The 20311-nt window shown below is 37.4% G+C and overlaps 1 protein-coding gene across 2 annotated transcripts in view; it reads left to right on the plus strand.

Annotated features, from left to right (window-relative positions):
- Positions 1–20311, plus strand: part of OLFM3 (olfactomedin 3) — a 45699-nt gene that overhangs the window by 14997 nt on the left and 10391 nt on the right. For both annotated transcript variants that reach the window (XM_061119974.1, XM_061119975.1), the window contains 2 exons: positions 4424–4579; positions 9203–9422. In XM_061119974.1, the coding sequence (XP_060975957.1) occupies positions 4424–4579; positions 9203–9422 (376 nt within the window). The remainder of the gene's footprint in view (positions 1–4423; positions 4580–9202; positions 9423–20311) is intronic.

The raw sequence follows: 20311 nt of genomic DNA on the forward strand, positions 1-20311 counted from the left end.
ACTCTCACATCCATACATGACTACTGGAAAAACTATAGCCTTGACTAGACAGACCTTTGTTGGCCAAGTAATGTCTCTGCTTTTTAATATGCTATCTAGGTTGCTCATAACTTTTCTTCCAATGAGTAAGCATCTTTTAATTACATGACTGCAGTCACCATCTGCAGTCATTTTGGAGCCTCCCAAAATAAAGTCTGCCACTATTTCCACTGTTTCTCCATCTATTTCCCATGAAGTCATGGGACCAGATGCCACGACCTTTGTTTTCTGAATGTTGAGCTTTATACCAACTTTTTCACTCTCCTCTTTCACTTTCATCAAGAGGCTCTTTAGTTCCTCTTCACTTTCTGCCTTTAGGGTGGTGTCATCTGCATATCTGAGGTTATTGATATTTCTCCCAGCAATCTTGATTCCAGCTTGTGCTTCTTCCAGCCCAGTGTTTCTCATGATGAACTCCGCATATAAGTTAAATAAGTGGGGTGAATAAAAACAACTTTGACATGATCCTTTTCCTATTTGAAACCAGTCTGTTGTTCCATGTCCAGTTCTAACTGTTGCTTCCTGACCTGCATATAGGTTTCTCAAAAGGCAGGTCAGGTGGTCTGGTATTCCCATCTCCTTCAGAATTTTCCACAGTTTATTGTGATCCACACAGTCAAAGGCTTTGGCATAGTCAATAAAGCAGAAATAGATGTTTTTCTGGAACTCTCTTGCTTTTTCGATAATCCAGCGGATGTTGACAATTTGATCTCTGGTTCCTCTGCCTTTTTTAAAACCAGCTTGAACATCTGGAATTTCATGGTTCATGTATTGTTGAAGCCTGGCTTGCAGAATTTGGAGCATTACTTTATTAGCGTGTGAGATGAGTGCAATTGTGTGGTAGTTTGAGTATTCGTTGGCATTGCCTTTGGGATTGGAATGAAAACTGACCTTTTCCAGTCCTGTGGCCACTGCAGAGTTTTCCAAACTTGCTGGCGTATTGAAGGCAGCACTTTCACAGCATCATCTTTTAGGATTTGAAAGAGCTCAAATGGAATTTCATCACCTCCACTAGCTTTGTTCGTAGTGATGCTTCCTAAGGCCCACTTGACTTCATAATCCACGATGTCTGGCTCTAGGTGAGTGATCACACCATCATGTTATTATCTGGGTTGTGAAGATCTTTTTTGTACAGTTATTCTGTGTATTTTTGCCACTTCTTAATATCATCTGCTTCTCTTAAGTCCATATCATTTCTGTCCTTTACTGAGCCCATCTTTGCATGAAATTTTCCCTTGGTATCTCTAGTTTTCTAGAAGAGATCTCTAGTCTTTCCCATTCAATTGTTTTCCTCTATTTCTTCACAATGATCACTAAGGAAGGCTTTCATATCTCTCCTTGCTATTCTTTGGAACTCTGCATTCAAATGGGAATATCTTTCCTTTTCTCCTTTGCTTTTCACTTCTTTTTCTCAGCTATTTGTAAGGCCTCTTCAGACAGCCATTTTGCTTATTTTGCATTTCTTTTTCCTGGGGATGGTCATGATCCCTGTCTCCTATACAATGTCATGAACCTCCGTCCATAGTTCATCATGCACTCTGTCTGTCAGATCTAGTCCCTTAAATCTATTTCTCACTTCCACTGTATAGTCATAAGGGATTTGATTTAGGTCATACCTGAATGGTCTAGTGGTTTTCCCTACTTTCTTCAATTTAAGTCTGAATTTGGCAATAAGGAGTTCATGATCTGAGCCACAGTCAGCTCTCAGTCTTGTTTTTGCTGACTGTATAGAGCTTCTCCATCTTTGGCTGCAAAGAATATAATCAGTCTGACTTTGGTGTTGACCATCTGGTGATGTCCATGTGTAGAGTCTTCTCTTGTGTTGTTGGAAGAGGGTGTTTGCTATGACCAGTGCATTTTCTTAGCAAAACTCTGCTAGCCTTTGCCCTGCCTCATTCCATACTCCAAGGCCAAATTTTCCTGTTACTCCAGGTGTTTCTTGACTTCCTACTTTTGCATTCTAGTCCCCTATAATGAAAAGGACATCTTTTTTGGGTGTTAGTTCTACAAGGTCTTGTACGTCTTCATAGAACCGTTCAACTTCAGCTTCTTCAGCGTTATGGTTGGGGCATAGGCTTGGATTACTGTGATATTGAATGGTTTGCCTGGAAATGAACAGAGATCATTCTGTCATTTTTGAGATTGCATCCAAGTACTGTATTTCGGACTCTTTTGTTGACCGTGATGGCTACTCCACTTCTTCTAAGGGATTCCTGCCCACAGTAGTAGATATAATGGTCATCTGAGTTAAATTCACCCATTCCAGTCCATTTTAGTTCGCTGATTCCTAGAATGTCGACATTCACTCTTGCCATCTCCTGTTTGACCACTTCCAATTTGCCTTGGTTCATGGACCTAACATTCCAGGTTCCTATGCAGTATTGCTCTTTACAGCATCAGGCCTTGCTTCCATCACCAGCATCCACAACTGGGTGTTTTTTTTTTGCTTTGGCTCCATCCCTTCATTCTTTCTGGAGTTATTTCTCCTCTGATCTCCAGTAACATATTGGGCACCTACTGACCTAGGGAGTTCATCTTTCAGTGTCCTATATTTTTGCCTTTTCATACTGTTCATGGGGTTCTCAAGGCAAGAATACTGAAGTGGTTTGCCATTCCCTTGTCTAGTGTACCACATTTATTTTGTCAGAACTCTCCAATGTGACCCATCTGTCTTGGGTGGCCCTACATGGCATGGCTCATAGTTTCATGGAGTTAGACAAGGCTATGGTAATTTTACCCAATAGATATAAATAAGATAATTTTACCCAATAGATATTTATTGAGCAATTATTCCATGTCTGGTTCTGTGTAAGGTCTTGGGAATAAAAGGTATGAATAAGACACAGCATCTAACCTCATGGAATTTACAGAAGGACAGCCACTTTTGTGCTTCTCACTCACACACATTACACAATTAGCTTAATATAAGTGAGACTGTAGTATGTCCTGAAAGACAGGATTGGTAAAGGACAGGACTATCCATTAAAACAGCAGAAAGAGAAACAGAAAAAAAAGACCTCTCGGGGAAAAGTAGTGGAGGAACTTAGGCAAGCCATGGCAGAAGAATTCACTGCCTTTTCTGAATATTCTAGATCTGAGGAATGTATTAACACTGGGCTCTTTAAAGCGAGCTGGTCCACTATGCTCTGTGACTTTACCTGATGACAGAAATTTGTCTCTGAACAAATCATCTCTTTCTTATTTGTAACTCACAAGTTTTACAATGAAAATAAGTTTTCATGTGTTACATAAATAATACATGTTTATTTTAAAACATATGGAATAACAGATAAAAATATATTAGATGAAGCAAGTGAAAGTGCAAGTTGCTCAGCTGTGTCTAACTCTGCGACCACATGGACTATACAGTCCATGGAATTCTCCAGGCCAGAATACTGGAGTGGGTAGCTGTTCCCTTCTCCAGGGGATCTTCCCAACCCCAGGATTGAACCCAGGTCTCCCGCATCACAGGCAGATTCTTAACCAGATGAGCTACCAGGGAAGTCCAAATGAAGCAAAACTCATCTGAAATCCCACCATTTTTGACCATGCTTTCATGTATTCATTTATGCAAGTAAAAATATAATTCTATGCAGATGGATTTATATATAATAATTACCAGGGACATCTTTCTGTAATATTTATTTTGTTACTTCTCTTCTCACCCACATCTCACCACCCACCAGGAAAGTAATATCAACCATCTAATATGTATTCTTCTAATCCTTCCATATCTTGATGTACATCATTTAAAAATTTTCATTTTGTATTGGGGAATAGCGGAGTTATAATGTTGTGACAGTTACAGGTGAACGGCACAGGTTTCTTCAACAGCACCCTCTCCAAGTTAGGAGGTGTCCCAGCCCTACTATCATTCATCTTGCTCAATTCAGCCTCACCCCTAGGAGTACTTCACATGCAGCTTGAAGTAACTGTATTGGAATAAATGCATTCTAGATCTGTTGGGACACTTCACTACCACCCAAAATTGCTCAGCATCCCAGACTTTGAGGATGTCAGAGTTAGTACTGACAGAAACAACTTATCTTAACATTTAACAGGTTGAGCCATTATAAGCTTACTAAGCCCTGGAATGAATATTCTATTTTTTTAATTTATTATTATGATATATCAAATTCTTATTTATATTTAATCATTTTTAATTCTAGAATGTTCATTTTATTATTTCCTGCCTAGCTGTAATTTTCTTTTGCTACATTATTAGAATGTTTCTTGTGAAGAATTGCCCTTCTGAAAGTATGTCCTATGGAAATGTAATTATGGATTTGGCACTGCCAGTTTTATTAGTGGGAAAAACTGATTTTTTTTGTATATACCTCAATAGTATAGACAATAATGTACAGCCAGTGTTCTTGTTTAACAGGTTCAGAATATGTCCCAATCTATTGAAGTCTTAAACTTGAGAACTCAAAGAGACTTCCAATACGTCCTAAAAATGGAAACACAAATGAAAGGGCTGAAGGCCAAGTTTCGGCAGATTGAAGATGACCGGAAGACACTAATGACCAAGCATTTTCAAGTAGGTGTGACTTCAGCTGTCTTATTAATGCAAATAAGACAGTGAGTACAATGGACAGCCACCGTGACACTCAGCTAGAAATAACTGTGCCTTGGCCCATATACGTAAGGTTCAAGACTCAATGTGGATGTCAATCATCTCTCCACTGAAACTGACCATTAGCTGGTTGGAATGCATAGAAAACTTGCTATAAAAACAACCTCACCCTCCTTGAGCTAGGTGGAGATTATGGGTAGATTTAAAGGCATTTCAATGTGCATGCCATGGGAAATCTAGGAAAATTAATAACTAAATTTGTCAAAGACTTTTTGATGATTTTATGCCTTGCTAATACGAGGAGAAATATAGAGAATATAAAGTATTAAAAGAAGCAATAATACAATTACTAACAGCACATAAAAGAGGGTTGTTTCACTATTTGATACAAATAATTTTTTTTTCATTTTTTAAGCTATTTATTGACTAGAAACACTGAAAATGGAGAAATGGTGCTTTTAAGCACACTATGTGGACTTTTATTAACTATGTATGACACTGTCATAGATTGAAATAAAATCTGACCATGATAATGCCATTTGATCTTCTATGAAAAAGACTGTCTGCCTGACAAAGGCACAGGACATAGTTTATAAAACATACTAAGATTTTACAAACACAATAGCCTCTGCTTTCCCTGCCAATTAGGAAGGAAGATTCACTGCTAAGGCTGAAGGAATGGGCCTGAATTCAAGTTCTTGGTCAAACATCAGAAGTGCTTCTCACACATAATTGTGATTGGCAGGGAGACAGTTAGGGACACAAAATAGGGTCTCTGCATGACAGTTTAATATGGCAGAAATTATCACTGTTTTGTCATTTTCTTCATTGCTGCTCAGGAGCCTGAATAGAGAGCCAGTTTTAAAGTTTTATCAGAAAGATACAAAAGAAGGACAAGAGGGTAAGAAAGTTCAGGGTCCTGATGAGAGAGGGGGCTAACGTGATGAATCTTGAGGTTAAAGATAAGCAAGCAAAGCCAGAAGGTTAAGAAATTATAACAAATTAGAGCAAGGCCTAGAAGATAAAAATAAATTGAAAGATTACTGCGAATGAGAGAATAAGCAAACTTAGAAGGATAGAGAATTTATGGAGAAATGGTAAACACAGAAGAATATAAGGTTGACAAGCAAATAAATTAATTTTAACCAATATTTATTGAGCACATAGTGTGTACACAGCAGTGTTGGGCCCTCTGCTGGGTATATAATGCATAAACTCTCTTCTGTGAAAGAGAGCTAACAAACTGGTCAAACTGACAGTAAAAAGAGGCATAAACATTACTTAACAGCACAAAGGGAGGAGTTATTAATTTTGTTTAGACAACTTCAGGGGAAGGATTATCAAAAATCCTTGCAGGGAAAGATTTACCAATAATCAAGAAAATGGTTTTGGACTAGTGCTCACTTTCTTCCCCAGAAAATATTAGATTACACAGGAGGGCAAGAAAACCAAAAGATTTTCTATGTCAATTTTCAGTATTCAAGATTAGGGTGTACAACAATACAGTGAGCCTGTTGCTGCAGCCATCAACTAAGTAGGAAATGACAAGCCAGCTCTTACAGCTCCTAGGGAGCATTCCCAGAGAGGAAGAGGGACAGAAGGAGAGGAACTCAGAGTTTCTGGCTCAAAGTGAAAATCATTCAAGGTTAGGTGGACAATATAGAACTCATGCCAAAGGACTGCTTGCAGGACCGGGGCTGGCAGAGTTGGTGACACATGATGACGTACGTGCATCTACGGGAACTTTTGGGAGAAGAGAGGAGACAAAGAAACAAAAAGGTACAAGGCTGAGAGAAAACAGAGAGAGAGAGAGAAATGCATATTCTATAAGTGTGTCTAGCAGCAGACAAGCTGCCAATAAGAAAACTTAATTTTCAGGCAGCATCATAGGGCATAATGATTTTGATTTTCCTAGTTCATGTAATCCATGTATGTACTGAACTTGTGTGTCAAAATCCATGTAGCAATAATAATAATACCATCATTTTTTCTGAAGAATTACATGTATTAAACATATAGTTTCAATAGCTTTAAATATATTATATATTAACTACTTTAATCCTCACAGCAATCTTACAAGGTAGACACTATGTTTATTCCCATCATTCAGATGAAGAAATTCATGTACAAAGAAATTATGCAATCATCTAGGATCATATATCTAATATCTATCAGAGTCCAACTCCCAAGTTAAACCGCTTTAAACCAATGCTACATTGCCTCTCCAAGTAAACCATCATTCTCTCAATTAAATATAATAATTAAATGCTCAATATATACTTGCTGAATGTGTTTATTCACCAAGTCCTACCATATATTTTGCTCTAACTGCTGAGCTGCCATATTTGAGAAGAAGAAACGACACATTCCAAAAGTAAGTTTACCGTTTAATACTTTTACATTGGAAGAAAATCCTCCTCTAGTACACCATCTTCAACTTGCCAAAAAATCTACGTAGGTTATATCTTCCATATCCTTTATGATTAAAAAAAACTTGTCTCAGATATCATACTTGAGACTGTCATTCTTCTATGAAGAGATCTTGGTTGGGTAAGATAATCTAGCTATACTCTTTGCTATAAGAATAGTAGTAGAATGTGAAATTCTAGAAAGGATTATTAAGCACACAGATCTGTGTTACTCTACTTTAATATTTTAAGTATTTGATATACAGTTACACTTTCCATTGCTCTCTGACAATTGCCCTGAGTTAGAACTGACAGCCAATAATTGAATTATAAATTTTTGAAAAGATTCCAAAATTCATATACATATACCCTGGTGACTCAGACGGTAAAGAATCTGCCTGTAATGCAGGAGACATAGGTTCGATCCCTGGGTCAGAAAGATCCCCTGGAGAAAGGAATAGCAACCCACCCCAGTATTCTTGCCTGGAGAACTCCACAGACAAGAAGACTGACGGGCTACAGTCCATGGGGTCATAGTCAGACATGGCTGAGTGACTAACACTTTTACCCATATCTATATATAGATTTTAGCTTAGGGGAAATAAAATACCAACAAAAATGTCATCTGAATTGCTCTCTTTTCAATATACCCATAAGTAGAATGTAAAACTCATCACTGAAACAGTTGTTGTAATGTGCAGCAAATGATACTATCAGAACTCTTCTCATTAAAATTCTAATGAAGCAATTGTGTCTTCCTTTAGGGACAGCACAAAATGCTCAAACTAAGAAGTTTATTTCAAAATGAGATACTAAAATGAGCAAAGCTCTGCAACTATGCCTTTTGACTGTGATTTTATCAATGTTTCTCATCATTAAGACTCTCTGCTCTCTCCCACTCAACATGGACATACAGATAAATGCTGAGAATTCCAATCATACAGAACACATGGAAATTTCCCCACAAGATACACAAGTCCATAAATCAGGGTGACAATGGGAGCTCTTGTTATTTTAACACATTGACAGTAATAACATCTTCTAAATGTAATTGTAAAATAAATTTTCAGCTCCTTAAATTAGTTAGCATACAGCATGGTTTCTGACAGCACCTATGGATTATTCTCAAATGATCATAGCAGTACCAGGTCTTCCACAAATGACAAAATTTGTAATAAATTCACAACTGAATCAAACTCATGAAATATTTTCACTGGGTACCACCATCAACTTAAAGGAAAGGGAAAAAAAGGTGACACGGCCAGAAACTCAAAGTGAAACTATAGGTTTGGCCAGTCCTAAAATAAGAATAAGGGGAAAACTGCATTGGCAAAGTATACTTCTTGTTCTCTAGACAAAAATCAGTGTTTCTATTTCAAAAACTCTGTGCTCATTTATTACATAAATCATGACCACCTTAGTCCTTGAAAGAGTTAATTCACTACACTGGTAAGCAACTCTGCCCTACATAATGAGCTCTAAATTACCTATGCTAAGGCAAATGAAGTCAGAGTATAAGTAATAATTCAAAACAGTAAACAGAAACATACATTTCTTTGAGCTTTGTAAAGCTTTGCCTGATTTTTTATACTTGATGAACTTATGCTAAGAAGGATATTAAAAAGAGGGCGGAGTAGAAGGGAGGAGTAGAACAAGCCCAAAATTGGAAAAATTCTGTTAGTGTAAAGCTCTTCCAGGATCCAAAATTTTCTATAAATACCCTTATATTATTGATAATTAGTTAATGGGTAAATAGACTTGGCTAAACAGGGTATTTGACATATTTATAATAATTCATATTTAAAAGACGGACCCTACTGATAATTCTTGACTAAATAATGCATTGTTCACTTTATAAAAAGTCACCAGAAAGCAATATTTTACATAAACTCCTAACTGCTACCATAGGAAGTTCTGTCATTATGATAAGGATCAGTTCATTGCATAGAAAATCTTGTAACCATTTAAAGAGATGTTCTTGTACTGAATCGTGAGATAAGTGGATTTACTATCAATAATCATGTGGCCGCTTACATGTTCCTGAAATACCCAATTTCAATAAAAAGTCAACAAGGCATTGTGAACCTTTTAAAATAATCTTCCTGTAGCATCATGAAGAAGAATGTAGCTGCTTGATCTGGCTAAGTGGCTCTCAGAAACAACTGGCTGTTTTTCACAGGAGCTGAAAGAGAAGATGGACGAGCTCCTGCCTTTGATTCCTGTGCTAGAACAGTACAAAACAGACGCCAAGTTAATCACCCAGTTCAAGGAGGAAATCCGGAATCTGTCCGCTGTCCTCACGGGAATTCAGGAGGAGATCGGTGCCTATGACTATGAGGAGCTACATCAAAGGGTGCTCAGCTTGGAAACCAGACTTCGTGACTGCATGAAGAAGCTAAGTGAGTAGTGGTCCATTGGTCCAGGTTGTGTTTTTAAGTAGTTTCAATGAAAACTGCTTTCTTGCATTTTGCAAATAGTCATGAATTCCTAATTATAGGGAAACTAGTGCCTGCTTTCTAAGTGTAAAGCAAGTGTTCCTTAAAGGCTTAAGCATTCCTGGTCATTCTGATTAACGGCTGCCTGACTTTCAGAGCACCCTGTGACTGTTTGGTGACTTGAAATAAAGAGATCTGACGACATATCAATTCTATCGGCTACACTATGAAAATAAGTTTTATTTCAGAGAGAGGATAGGTGATGATCAATCACTGCCTGGCCAAGGGAAGAGGGAAGCCATTTCTGGTAGTGGAGGAAGTTAGAGACTGGGGAAAAGGATATTGCCCTGGGAACAAATGTGAAATAGCAATGTTAAAGGAAATGACAACCATTCTTCTACTGTGCAGAGCTGCCATCAGATGCTCTGATCCACTCAAGAAATAAAAGGGAGGCACCTACTCAAATGCATATTCACTGCTCTACAAGGGAGCAAGCATTTGACTTGTGTCATAGACTCGAATTCTTAACTACTAAATGTGTGGTTCAACCTGATCTGAGTTTACAAACTTTTCTGTTGTGTGCACAAGCTAATTACTGAACTGAAGTCATCAGGAGGCTAGTTGGTAACTTATATGAAATAAATAAGGGTCCATGAATTGAATAAGGAGGGGTTGTAAGTCCATTTAGAAATAATGTTTTAGTTGTTGACGTGATATGATAGGATTTGGAAGGGGGGTGCTCAATAACCATAGAAAGTGTTCTTTCAAGGAAAAGAAAAACTTTTCTAGAATATGAAATAAACTGGGAAGAGGACTGAAGAATTTGAAAAAAAAGAATTTTTAATAAAGAAACATTCAGAGAATAAACGTAAATACTTAAAATTTGGATGACTTACAAGAATATCTTAAAGACTACTTATTTTACAAATGCAATCCAAATTAAAAAAAAAAAAAAACAGCTAAACTGCAAAATGTTGCATTCAGTAATCACAATCTCAAAATAAAGTGGGGAATAACCACATGGGAGGCCCTACAGCAGTCATCTCAGGATTTCCAAGAGGATCCAACAAAATTAATCATAAGGCAGTAACATAAACCCCTAAGGGTAAACACATGTGCAGTAACACTCAATTCCTTATTTCTCATCATGCAAGGTCCATACTTTTTCACCTAAGGTCATGACTTGAGTAGATTCCACTACTTGCTCTTCTCCACCCACCGTCCACATTATTGCCAAAGAGATTTTTTAAATTATAAATCTGAAATTATTTTCCTCTATTTAAAACCTCCTATGCATCCCTTATGCCCCAGGATACAGTCAATCCTAGGGCATGAGGCTTAGGATTCCCTTCATGTGTGGTCCTCCCTACATCCTCATTTCTCCTGCTGCTGATAAGTCACTTCAGTCATGTCCAACTCTGTGACCCCATGGACTGCAGCCCGCCAGGCTCCTCTGTCCATGTGATTCTCCAGGCAAGAATACTGGAGTGGGCTGCTATTTCCTTCTCCAGGGGATCTAAACCCATCATTCTTACATCTCCTGCACCAGCAGGTGAGTTCTTTACCACTGGTACCACCTGGGAAGCCCACATCCTCATTTTAGGTCCTGTTTTTTCTCCCCTTCACACTATGTCCCAGTTTCACATGTGGTCTACATTCTAACATAGGACCATATTGAGGCTTGGTTTGTCCCTTTTCCTGAAACACTCTCTCCTCTGTTTATCTTTTCTTTATCAGTAAATACACTTTCACTTGCCACATGTGACAGAGTCTTATTCATTTTGCAAGTCTCAGTTTAAATGTTATACGTCACCAGACTCTTCACAGCCCTCCCCCATACCCTCTGCATTCCTGCTAGGTGCTCTCAAATCTTGATATCTCATCAATGATTGGACTTTCCATGTTTCGTTATCATTTTGTGTGTAATTGGATGACTCTTTTGTTAAGAGTTTTGTTCCACAAGAATAAGTACAGTGTCATTGATATTCACTCTAAATACTGTATCTCTCAATGCCTAAAAAACTTATTACTCAGCAAAATTTGCTGAACAAATTAATTCTATAAGCAGTCATATAACAATTTCTAAACTTTCAACAGAGTAAATATTAGGTATTTCAAAAACTAACAGAACAATCTCTTCTACTTACAAAAAAAAAATTATCTCCTTCAGCCACATATTTGTGTCAAGATGTCATAGGACTAAGACTAAGCAAGGGAAAAGTCATTTAATACAATGCTTAAAAACTCCTTTATATGGTTTCTTTTATAATTCAAACTGTGGAGTTTACTGTTAATAGAAAATAGGTAAACAATACTGACATAAATTCTGCTGTTATATTTTATTCTTTTTTTAATCAAGAAATACTTTCAGTTCTATATAGAGACTGATTTTTTAGCTTGCTAAATGATGTCTGCACCAAACAAGAAAAAAATCCCAAATAAAGAATTGTTTGAGGGCTCTCAATATCTAAGTTACTTTAGTGGTTCAAAGAAGTATCCAAATGCTTATTTATTAGCCCATAAAACATCTGGGTAAAGATTTTCTGTAAATGACAGTACATAGGACTGGTCTATGTAGGGCTTCAGTTTGATGTGGAAGAGGTCCATTTGCTGTTGGTGAACCATTAAAGACCTTGTATATCAACTCACTCTGTCATTCCTACCATTTTACAATAAACCCAAGCCACTGGTTTTGTATGCTAAGTCCAGGCAGCTACTTAGCACAAATGGATTCTACTAAAACAAAGAAAAGCAACAGAAACATTCTATACCTAGTCATCACCTTGGAGTGTGCCAAGTTATGTTTTTAAAGGATTAACACAGAAAACTCTTGGGATTTGCTCCACGTTAGAAGTGAACTGCACTTCTGACACATACTCTCTCTGAGTTTACTTAGCTGGAAATAATGGCTACTACAGTTAGGTAATTCTACATGCCTCTCAGCTCTTTCACAAACCCCAGTTTGTTTTTTCTAATCCACATATAACTTCTGATACAGAATCTCCCCTAATATTAAAAATTGTATTTGGGACAAAAAGGGTTAATCTGTGCAGACACAATATCAACATATTTCTCCTTACTGAAACATGGAAAATGTCTCTATGGTGTCCTTAGGCCTCAGACTGTGATGAGCAATATATATGAAGGACTCATTTTATTACTTTTCCACCATGGACCACAAAGTTTGAAAGAATGTGTCAAATAAATTGTATTAATTAGTTAACAAGTTTTTGGTAAACAAAAAGTTTATTGAACCAAAAGTATATCTAGATAATGAAGAACAAGTAAAAAATCATGAAAACATGGTATTCTATTTTATTTTACCTAATAAAAAATATACAATCTAGCAACCAATATAGATATCAGTTTAGTTGTTACTCAGTCATGTCCAACACTGTGATCCCATGGACTGCAGCACACCAGGCCTCCCTGTCCATCACCAACTCCCTGAGTTTACTCAAACTCATGTCCATCGAGTCAGTGATGCCATCCGACCATCTCATCCTCTGTTGCCCCCTTCTCCTCCTGCCTTCAATCATTCCCAGCATGAGGGTCTTTTCAAATGAGTCAGCTCTTCACATCAGGTGGCCAAAATATTGGAGTTTCAGCTTCAAAATCAGTCCCTCCAATGAATATTCAGGACTTATTTCCTTTAGGACAGACTGGTTGGATCTCCTTGCAGTCCAAGGGACTCTCAAGAGTCTTCTCCAACACCACAGTTCAAAAGCATCAATTCTTCAGCACTCAGCTTTCTTTATAGTCCAACTCTCACATCCATACATGACTACTGGAAAAACCATAGCCTTGACTAGATGGACCTTTGTTGGCAAAGTAATGTCTCTGCTTTTTAATATGCTGTCTAGGTTGGTGATAACTTTTCTTCCACGGAGGAAGCGTCTTTTAATTTCATGGCTGCAGTCACCATCTGCAGTCATTTTGGAGCCCCAAAAAATAAAGTCTGCTACTGTTTCCACTGTTTCCCCATCTATTTGCCATGAAGTGATGGGACTGGATGCCATGATCTTTGTTTTCTGAATGTGGAGCTTTAAGCCAACTTATTCTCTCTCCTCTTTCACTTTCATCAAGAGGCTCTTTATTTCTTCTTCACTTTCTGCCATAAGGGTGGTGTTATCTGCATATCTGAGGTTATTGATATTTCTCCCAGCAATCTTGATTCCAGCTTGTGCATCATCAAGCCCAGCAAATATAGATATCAAATAGTAATAACATTAGTATTTACTTTTTTTATTTAATGAGATGAATGCTCTTTGATTAATTGATATGACCTTACAAAATACTGAAAATAGTTCTCACATTACAAGTGCTTCACTTTAGATTATCAGTAGCCTTCAGGTTCCTGTTAACTTAACAAAGAGGCCAGTGCCACAATCAATGATTCTAACTCATTTATGCTTTTGTCCCAATAATGGTTTGGGACATTTGGGTGCTCTTCTCCATCACACCATGTTTAGGTCAATTCATCAAAACCATTTATTGAGACTCTCTGAGCAAGGAGGTTTGCTATTGGCTTAATTACAATATAGAAAACATGTCCAGGTAGAGAGAGACAGCCCTGACACTGTGAGAGTCACACTGGTTCCTGAAAAAATAAATGAATCTTCATATTTTTTCATTAGAAAAAGAATTACTCCAATTTCAAAGGAGGTACTTGGGTAGGTACATATATTTACATCAGAAAATATATATATATATATATATAATATAACTTTGTGTGACACTAAGTTATAATTTGATTAGCCCTTTAGTTTTTATAATCCCCCAAAATTTTGTACAGATTGGACCAATTTATCTCTGTGAACACTTTTAGCTGCCTACCCAGCAGTATCTCATAAAGAAGTGCCTGAATATCAAAATATTAGCACACACAGACTCAGAAAATAGATGTTAAATAAAATCAGGACCATTCACAGTAAATGTAGGGAGGGGGGGAATATCAGGAGTTCAATGTTCCAAAAAGGTCTAAAATCCAGCTGCTATGCTGCTCAGATATAGAGTGGGATATTGAATAATTATGATATCAGCAATATAGTAATAGGAGCAAGAAGGCTTATCCATCAGTGACATCTTTGTTCTTCACAAAAGCCTCCCAACACACAACAGGCAATTAGTAGAGTGTAAAAATGGACTGGGGAAAGAAAATAAAACTGCAACTATGAGGAATACATTTCCACTCACCTTTGCAGTTGATTTGTTTTTAGGGAAAATGTCAGTGTACATCACACGAATTTTAAGAAATTAAAAAACAAACTAGTGTCATTGCCTGCAAAGTTTAACTTAATAAGGTCGTGAGGAGTCATAAGTCGCTGAGACCACTAGGGCACCATTCAGCTTATTTCTTCTAGGGAATTAAAGTTTTAGAGAAAATAAAAATTAGAGAAAAAAAAAAGCTTCAACAGCAATGCACCCTAGTGGCCTGAATAAGGTACAGTAATGCTGTTTCCTAAGGACTTAATTTTCTCCTGTGAGGGACTGAATAAAGTCCCCTGTGCTTAATTAAATCATATCACATTCCAAGGCATGCAAAGTATAATTATATGCCTGTGAGAATCTAACTGGAAAAGCACAGTTAATGCTCTTGCTCAACCCCTGAGATCACCAATAGATATCTAATGTAGATTATAATCAGGCTTTCTGGCTTTCCAGCCCTTTGCACTCCCTCCCACTTCCTTATGTTAGTTCTATTTTAGGGCAATGGTTTGGTGCCATCTAGTGAAGTACAAGATGCACCCTTCTATTAACAGAAACAGTTCTGAGCCTTCATGTTTAACAGAAGTAACAGTAGCATTTGAAACTTGAAATTGTAAGTAATTTCAACTTGGGTTACTATCTTTATCATGTTTATGCCAAATTAGTTGTAAAAGAGAAACCAAACTGTCTTTGTGACAATAATCTTATTTGTACATTCAATAAATATGTATTAACTCTCCAGTGTGCACTGGCACTTAACCAGGTATTTGGGGATACAAAGATGAGTAGCAGGCAGTGCCCTTCTACTGCCAAGAAACTTGCATTATAGTGGGGAATAAGCACATAGGCAGACAACTGCAGCAATGCTGAGAGCCTACTGCTTGACAGACACTCTGCCAGCTTTTTTATGTATGTTAGTCCCAACTGCTGCAAGAACTGTGGGTCAGGTATTATTACTAGCAATTTATGGAACAGACACTCAGCTTAAATTTGCCAAAGGTACACGTTGGAGGCAGCAACTCTAAACCCAAGTCCTTCTGAGTTCAAAGACTGAGATTTCTTTCTCACACATGGTATCTTTTGTTGGGTACACAGTAACAGAGCCACAATGGGCTTCCCTTGTGGCTCAGTTGGTAAAGAATCCGCCTGCATTGCAGGAGACCTGGGTTCGATCCCTGGGTTGGGAAGATCCCCTGGAGAATGGAAAGGCTACCCACTCCAGTATTCTGGCCTGGAGAATTCCATGGACTGTATAACCCATGGGGTCACAAAGAGTCGGAGCAACTTTCACTTTCACTTTAGTAACTGAGAAATGCCCGGGATATGTCAGTACATTTAACTCAGTAAATAGAACCCAACTGCTGTAGAAAGAAGCCAGAGTCATTTTTGATTCTTCCCTGAACTTCACTCACACACAATTACCACATCTTTACCTCTCCCTCATGGATTTCTCAAAACCAACTCTTTGCATCCACACTTCCACCACCCTAATCCAGAACACCATTCATCACCTCTCAGATGGAATACTACAAAGGCCTCCAAAGCACTCCCCTTACCTGAAGTCATTCTAGCTCCACCACAATAGATATTTATACTCTTTTTGAAATGCAAATCTAATTATATCACACCGTATTTAAGTGATTTTCCTTTAAAATTAAATCTAAATAGCAGTGCATGGTTTGTTTCGATGACATGGATTCTGCCTCACTCTGCCTTTTCTCTCCAATTCTCATCGTGCACTCACTCTAAGCGTTAGTCATTCAAATCCTTTCAATTTCTCAATCTTGCATGCTTCTTCACCTCCTGGGCTCTGAATTTCCTCCCCACCTTACTTATCCAAATTCAAAGCCTGCTTTTTAATTTTAGACCAGATACCAACTTTTCTATAGAGACTTCTCTGATTGCTCCTTAACATAGCTGAATTCCCTTAGAATGGTCTCCCACATGTCCCCACCCCTCTTCCCCATGGCACTTCAGATATTTTACACAAAATGCCAATTTGCTTTTCTTTAATCTTTACTAGCTTATGGAGTTATCCCTGCACTGAGAAGTCAGGAATCATCTGTGTCTTGTTTCAGTTGAATTTATATAGATTATGGTAAAATATCTGAAACATAATAGGTAAAAATTAGTGTCTATAGAGTCTCTGAGAGCAAATACTATTTTTAAAATAAAATGCTTTATGTTGCCTTCAAGAAATAAATCAGTGTACATCAACTGTAAAATAACTATCTTTTGGGGAAGAAAGACAACAAAAACACAACCTTTTTTTTAGTCTTGGTTTTTGTTGCCATCTGTTATTTCAAGGGCAATGTAGTATTTCATTCAGAATACCTGATATTTGGTTCCACTTACCATTTAAAGCAAGAGACAGTAAAAATCTCAGTGAAAGGAAGAATTAACATAAAAGTCAAACTGTGTGCCTGGGATGAAGAGTTAGATTTAACACGGAGATTTAATGGGAGAAATTTATAAGAATACCTCCTCAAATTAAATTAAGAACTTACCTGGTGGTTTGGACAGTAAAGCGATGCCTACAAGGTGGGAGACCCTGGTTTGAGCCCTGGGTGGGGAAGATCCCCTGGAGAAGGAAATGGCAACCCACTCCAGTACTCTTGCCTGGAAAATCCCATGGACGGAGGAGCCTGGTAGGACCCATGTGTCCATGGGGTCACAAAGAGTCAGACACGACTGAGTGATTTCACTTTCACATTTACTAAGGAGTCCTATTCTTCCTAAGTGAAGAATAGCACCTTTCAGTGTGAAGAACAGCACTTCCTAAGTCCTATTCCTCCTAAGTGAAAGAGAAGAGTGAAAAACTTGGCTTAAAACTCAACATTCAGAAAACTAAGATCATGACATCTGGTCCAATCACTTCATGGCAAATAGACAAGGAGACAATGGAAACAGTGAGAGATTTTACTTTGGGGTGGGGGGGGGGGGCTCCAAAATCACTGCAGATGGTAACTGCAGCCATGAAATTAAAAGCCGCTTCCTCCTTGGAAGAAAAGTTATGACCAACCTAGACAGCGTATTAAAAAGCAGAGACACTACTTTGCCAATAAAAGTCTGTCTAGTCAAAGCTACAGTTTTTCCAGTAGTCATGTATGGATGTGAGAGTTGGACTATAAAGAAAGCTGAGTGCTGAAGAATTGATGCTTTTGAACTGTGGTGTTGGAGAAGACTCTTGAGAGTCCCTTGGACTGCAAGGAAATCCAACCAGTCCATCCTAAAGGAAATTAGTCCTGAATATTCATTGGGAGGACTGATGCTGAAGCTGAAACTCCAATACTTGGACTACCTGATGCAAAGAACCGACTCAATGGAAAAGACCCTGATGCTGGGAAATTTGAAGATGGGAGGAGATGGAGATGACAGAGGATGAGATGGTTGGATGTCATCACCGACTCAATGGACATGAGTTTGAGTAAACTCCAGGAATTGGTGATGGATAGGGAAGCCTAGCATGCTGCAGTCCATGGGGTTGCAAAGAGTTGGACTTGAATGAGTGACCGAACTGAACTGATTCTTTGTAAAATTCAAAATGATAATATAGAATGCAACTTCTCTAGTGTCCATGAACTTGATGATTCATTCTTCTGGAACCCTGAAGCCCTAGTGATTTTAGGACATTTTGGGGGTACTTTATATATTTTGTTCTACCATAATTTCTTTATTATTTATCTTTCTTTCTATGCCTCACATTTTTCTAGATTGCAACTAAATTATAAGCCTTTTAACAATATAAAACCAATGTTTTCAGAGGCAAGCATGAATTGCCAAATTACTGGTTTTCATGATAAAATTCTGCTGCATTTAGTTTGAATATTAAATAGGTTTCTCCTTAAACATGCATGCATAATATAAGCTTTAGCCCAGAAAAAGTTCAGGAAGTTTTTAAAATAATTTAAGAGTAAAATTCTGTGAATTTTGGAAAGTGGAGGTATTTAGACACATGTTATTCTTGATCCCATTTACCAGACACCCACTGAAAACTCATTCTAAGCCATGCAATACAGCATCTATATGTCCATTCTTATCCCCCATCTTTCCTTCAGCAGCACAGTTGGTGAGATTAGACATGCAAATAAAGGGTTAAATAATAAAAATATAAACAGATTTTACTATCCAATGTATGGTGGAGACAAACTTAAGCAGCTTTAATAAACAGACTTCAAAGATCAAATCATTTCTACTTCTTGCTACATGAGTTCTCCAATGGCCTTAAGTAAAAAGAAATAACATTCAGTCATAAACATATTTGCCACTCCATTTATTTATATGGTCATGGCCTTAGGATTCAAAGCCTGAGCTACTAGTCCAGGATATTACAAAGTACAATTATATATTAAAGAAATAAACAAAAAGACAGATGGTTTTTATGCTTCATTGATCTAAACAACTGATCTTCCTGTGGAATCCCAAATGATATCTTTTCCGGAACTACTTACTGATAAATATGGATTGCAACTGATCATAAAAAAATTAATGTCTCAAAATCCTCAGAGTATTAAAATGGTTACTTTTTCCAACTACCCATTCATTGTATTTTCTGAATATACAAAACCATGCATATGTAGAACAGTATAAAATGCTAATATTTTCATGTGTCTCACAGCAGACAGAAGAGCATAGCAAGAGAAAATCAATGAAGCAAGACTTCTAACTTTTTTCTACGCCAATCCCTTTTGCAGGAACATTTATCTTCCAGGCATTCTGGGAAATTGTCCTTTCTGTCTGGCTTCCTTTGTCCTCATAGAAAGTGAGAGAAAAGTGGGAAAGATAATGTTTATTTGAGTAAAAGCTAGTTTGGGGGAACCAAGAAACAGAAATGACTTTTATTTTTTATTTTACTTTGTAACTTCTATGCTCAGTCAGACTGAGAATACCTGTGTTTACTTAATACTACCACAAATTATCACTAAAAAATCGGCCAGCTTTTATAAATTCCTGCAATTTTAAATGATTAATTTTACTTGACAAGATGAACTTTAGCTTAGGAATCTAACAACTATTTCTAAGAGAAGCATCTATCCATTCCATGCCCCCTTAGTCAGAGCAACAAAATGTTGAGCTTCAGAACTTGTATCTCAGAGATGAGAAAACTCCATTCTGGAGAATAAGTACACTATCCAATATTATATGATGATTTAATATTATGACTCAGAAACCAGATCTCCTATCACTCACCTCAGGATACTAACCTGGATGAAATACACTGCACAAGAACATTTCCTGAGAAACTGTGGAAGTAAAAACAGAGACAAACAACAACAAAACCATAAAAAGGGAGTGGCATAGTTAATAAACAGATTGGACTATCATCTGCTTATGAAATTCATTTTTTCCATTTGTATTATCAGTTTCTCCCTCTGTACTAGATTATTTATAAAGGCAAACAAATCTTTATTAAGCAACAAGAGTAACATCAGCACCAAATGTTAGAGTAACAAAATTTCCCCATAACCTCATATTTCTCCACCCTCTTTTCTCTGCTTCTTAGTTAAAATAATCTTTTCTAGCTCCTGCTTTAGTTTACAGTCTTTTCAAAACCAACGCTAACTCAGCTTCTGATCTCAACTTTCTCTTCATTTGATTCTTCGAATCATGAATGATTTCTCGCTGCTAAATTCCATGATCATTTC

The sequence above is a fragment of the Dama dama genome, chromosome 20 (assembly GCF_033118175.1).
Source record: "Dama dama isolate Ldn47 chromosome 20, ASM3311817v1, whole genome shotgun sequence".
Lineage (NCBI taxonomy): Eukaryota > Metazoa > Chordata > Mammalia > Artiodactyla > Cervidae > Dama > Dama dama.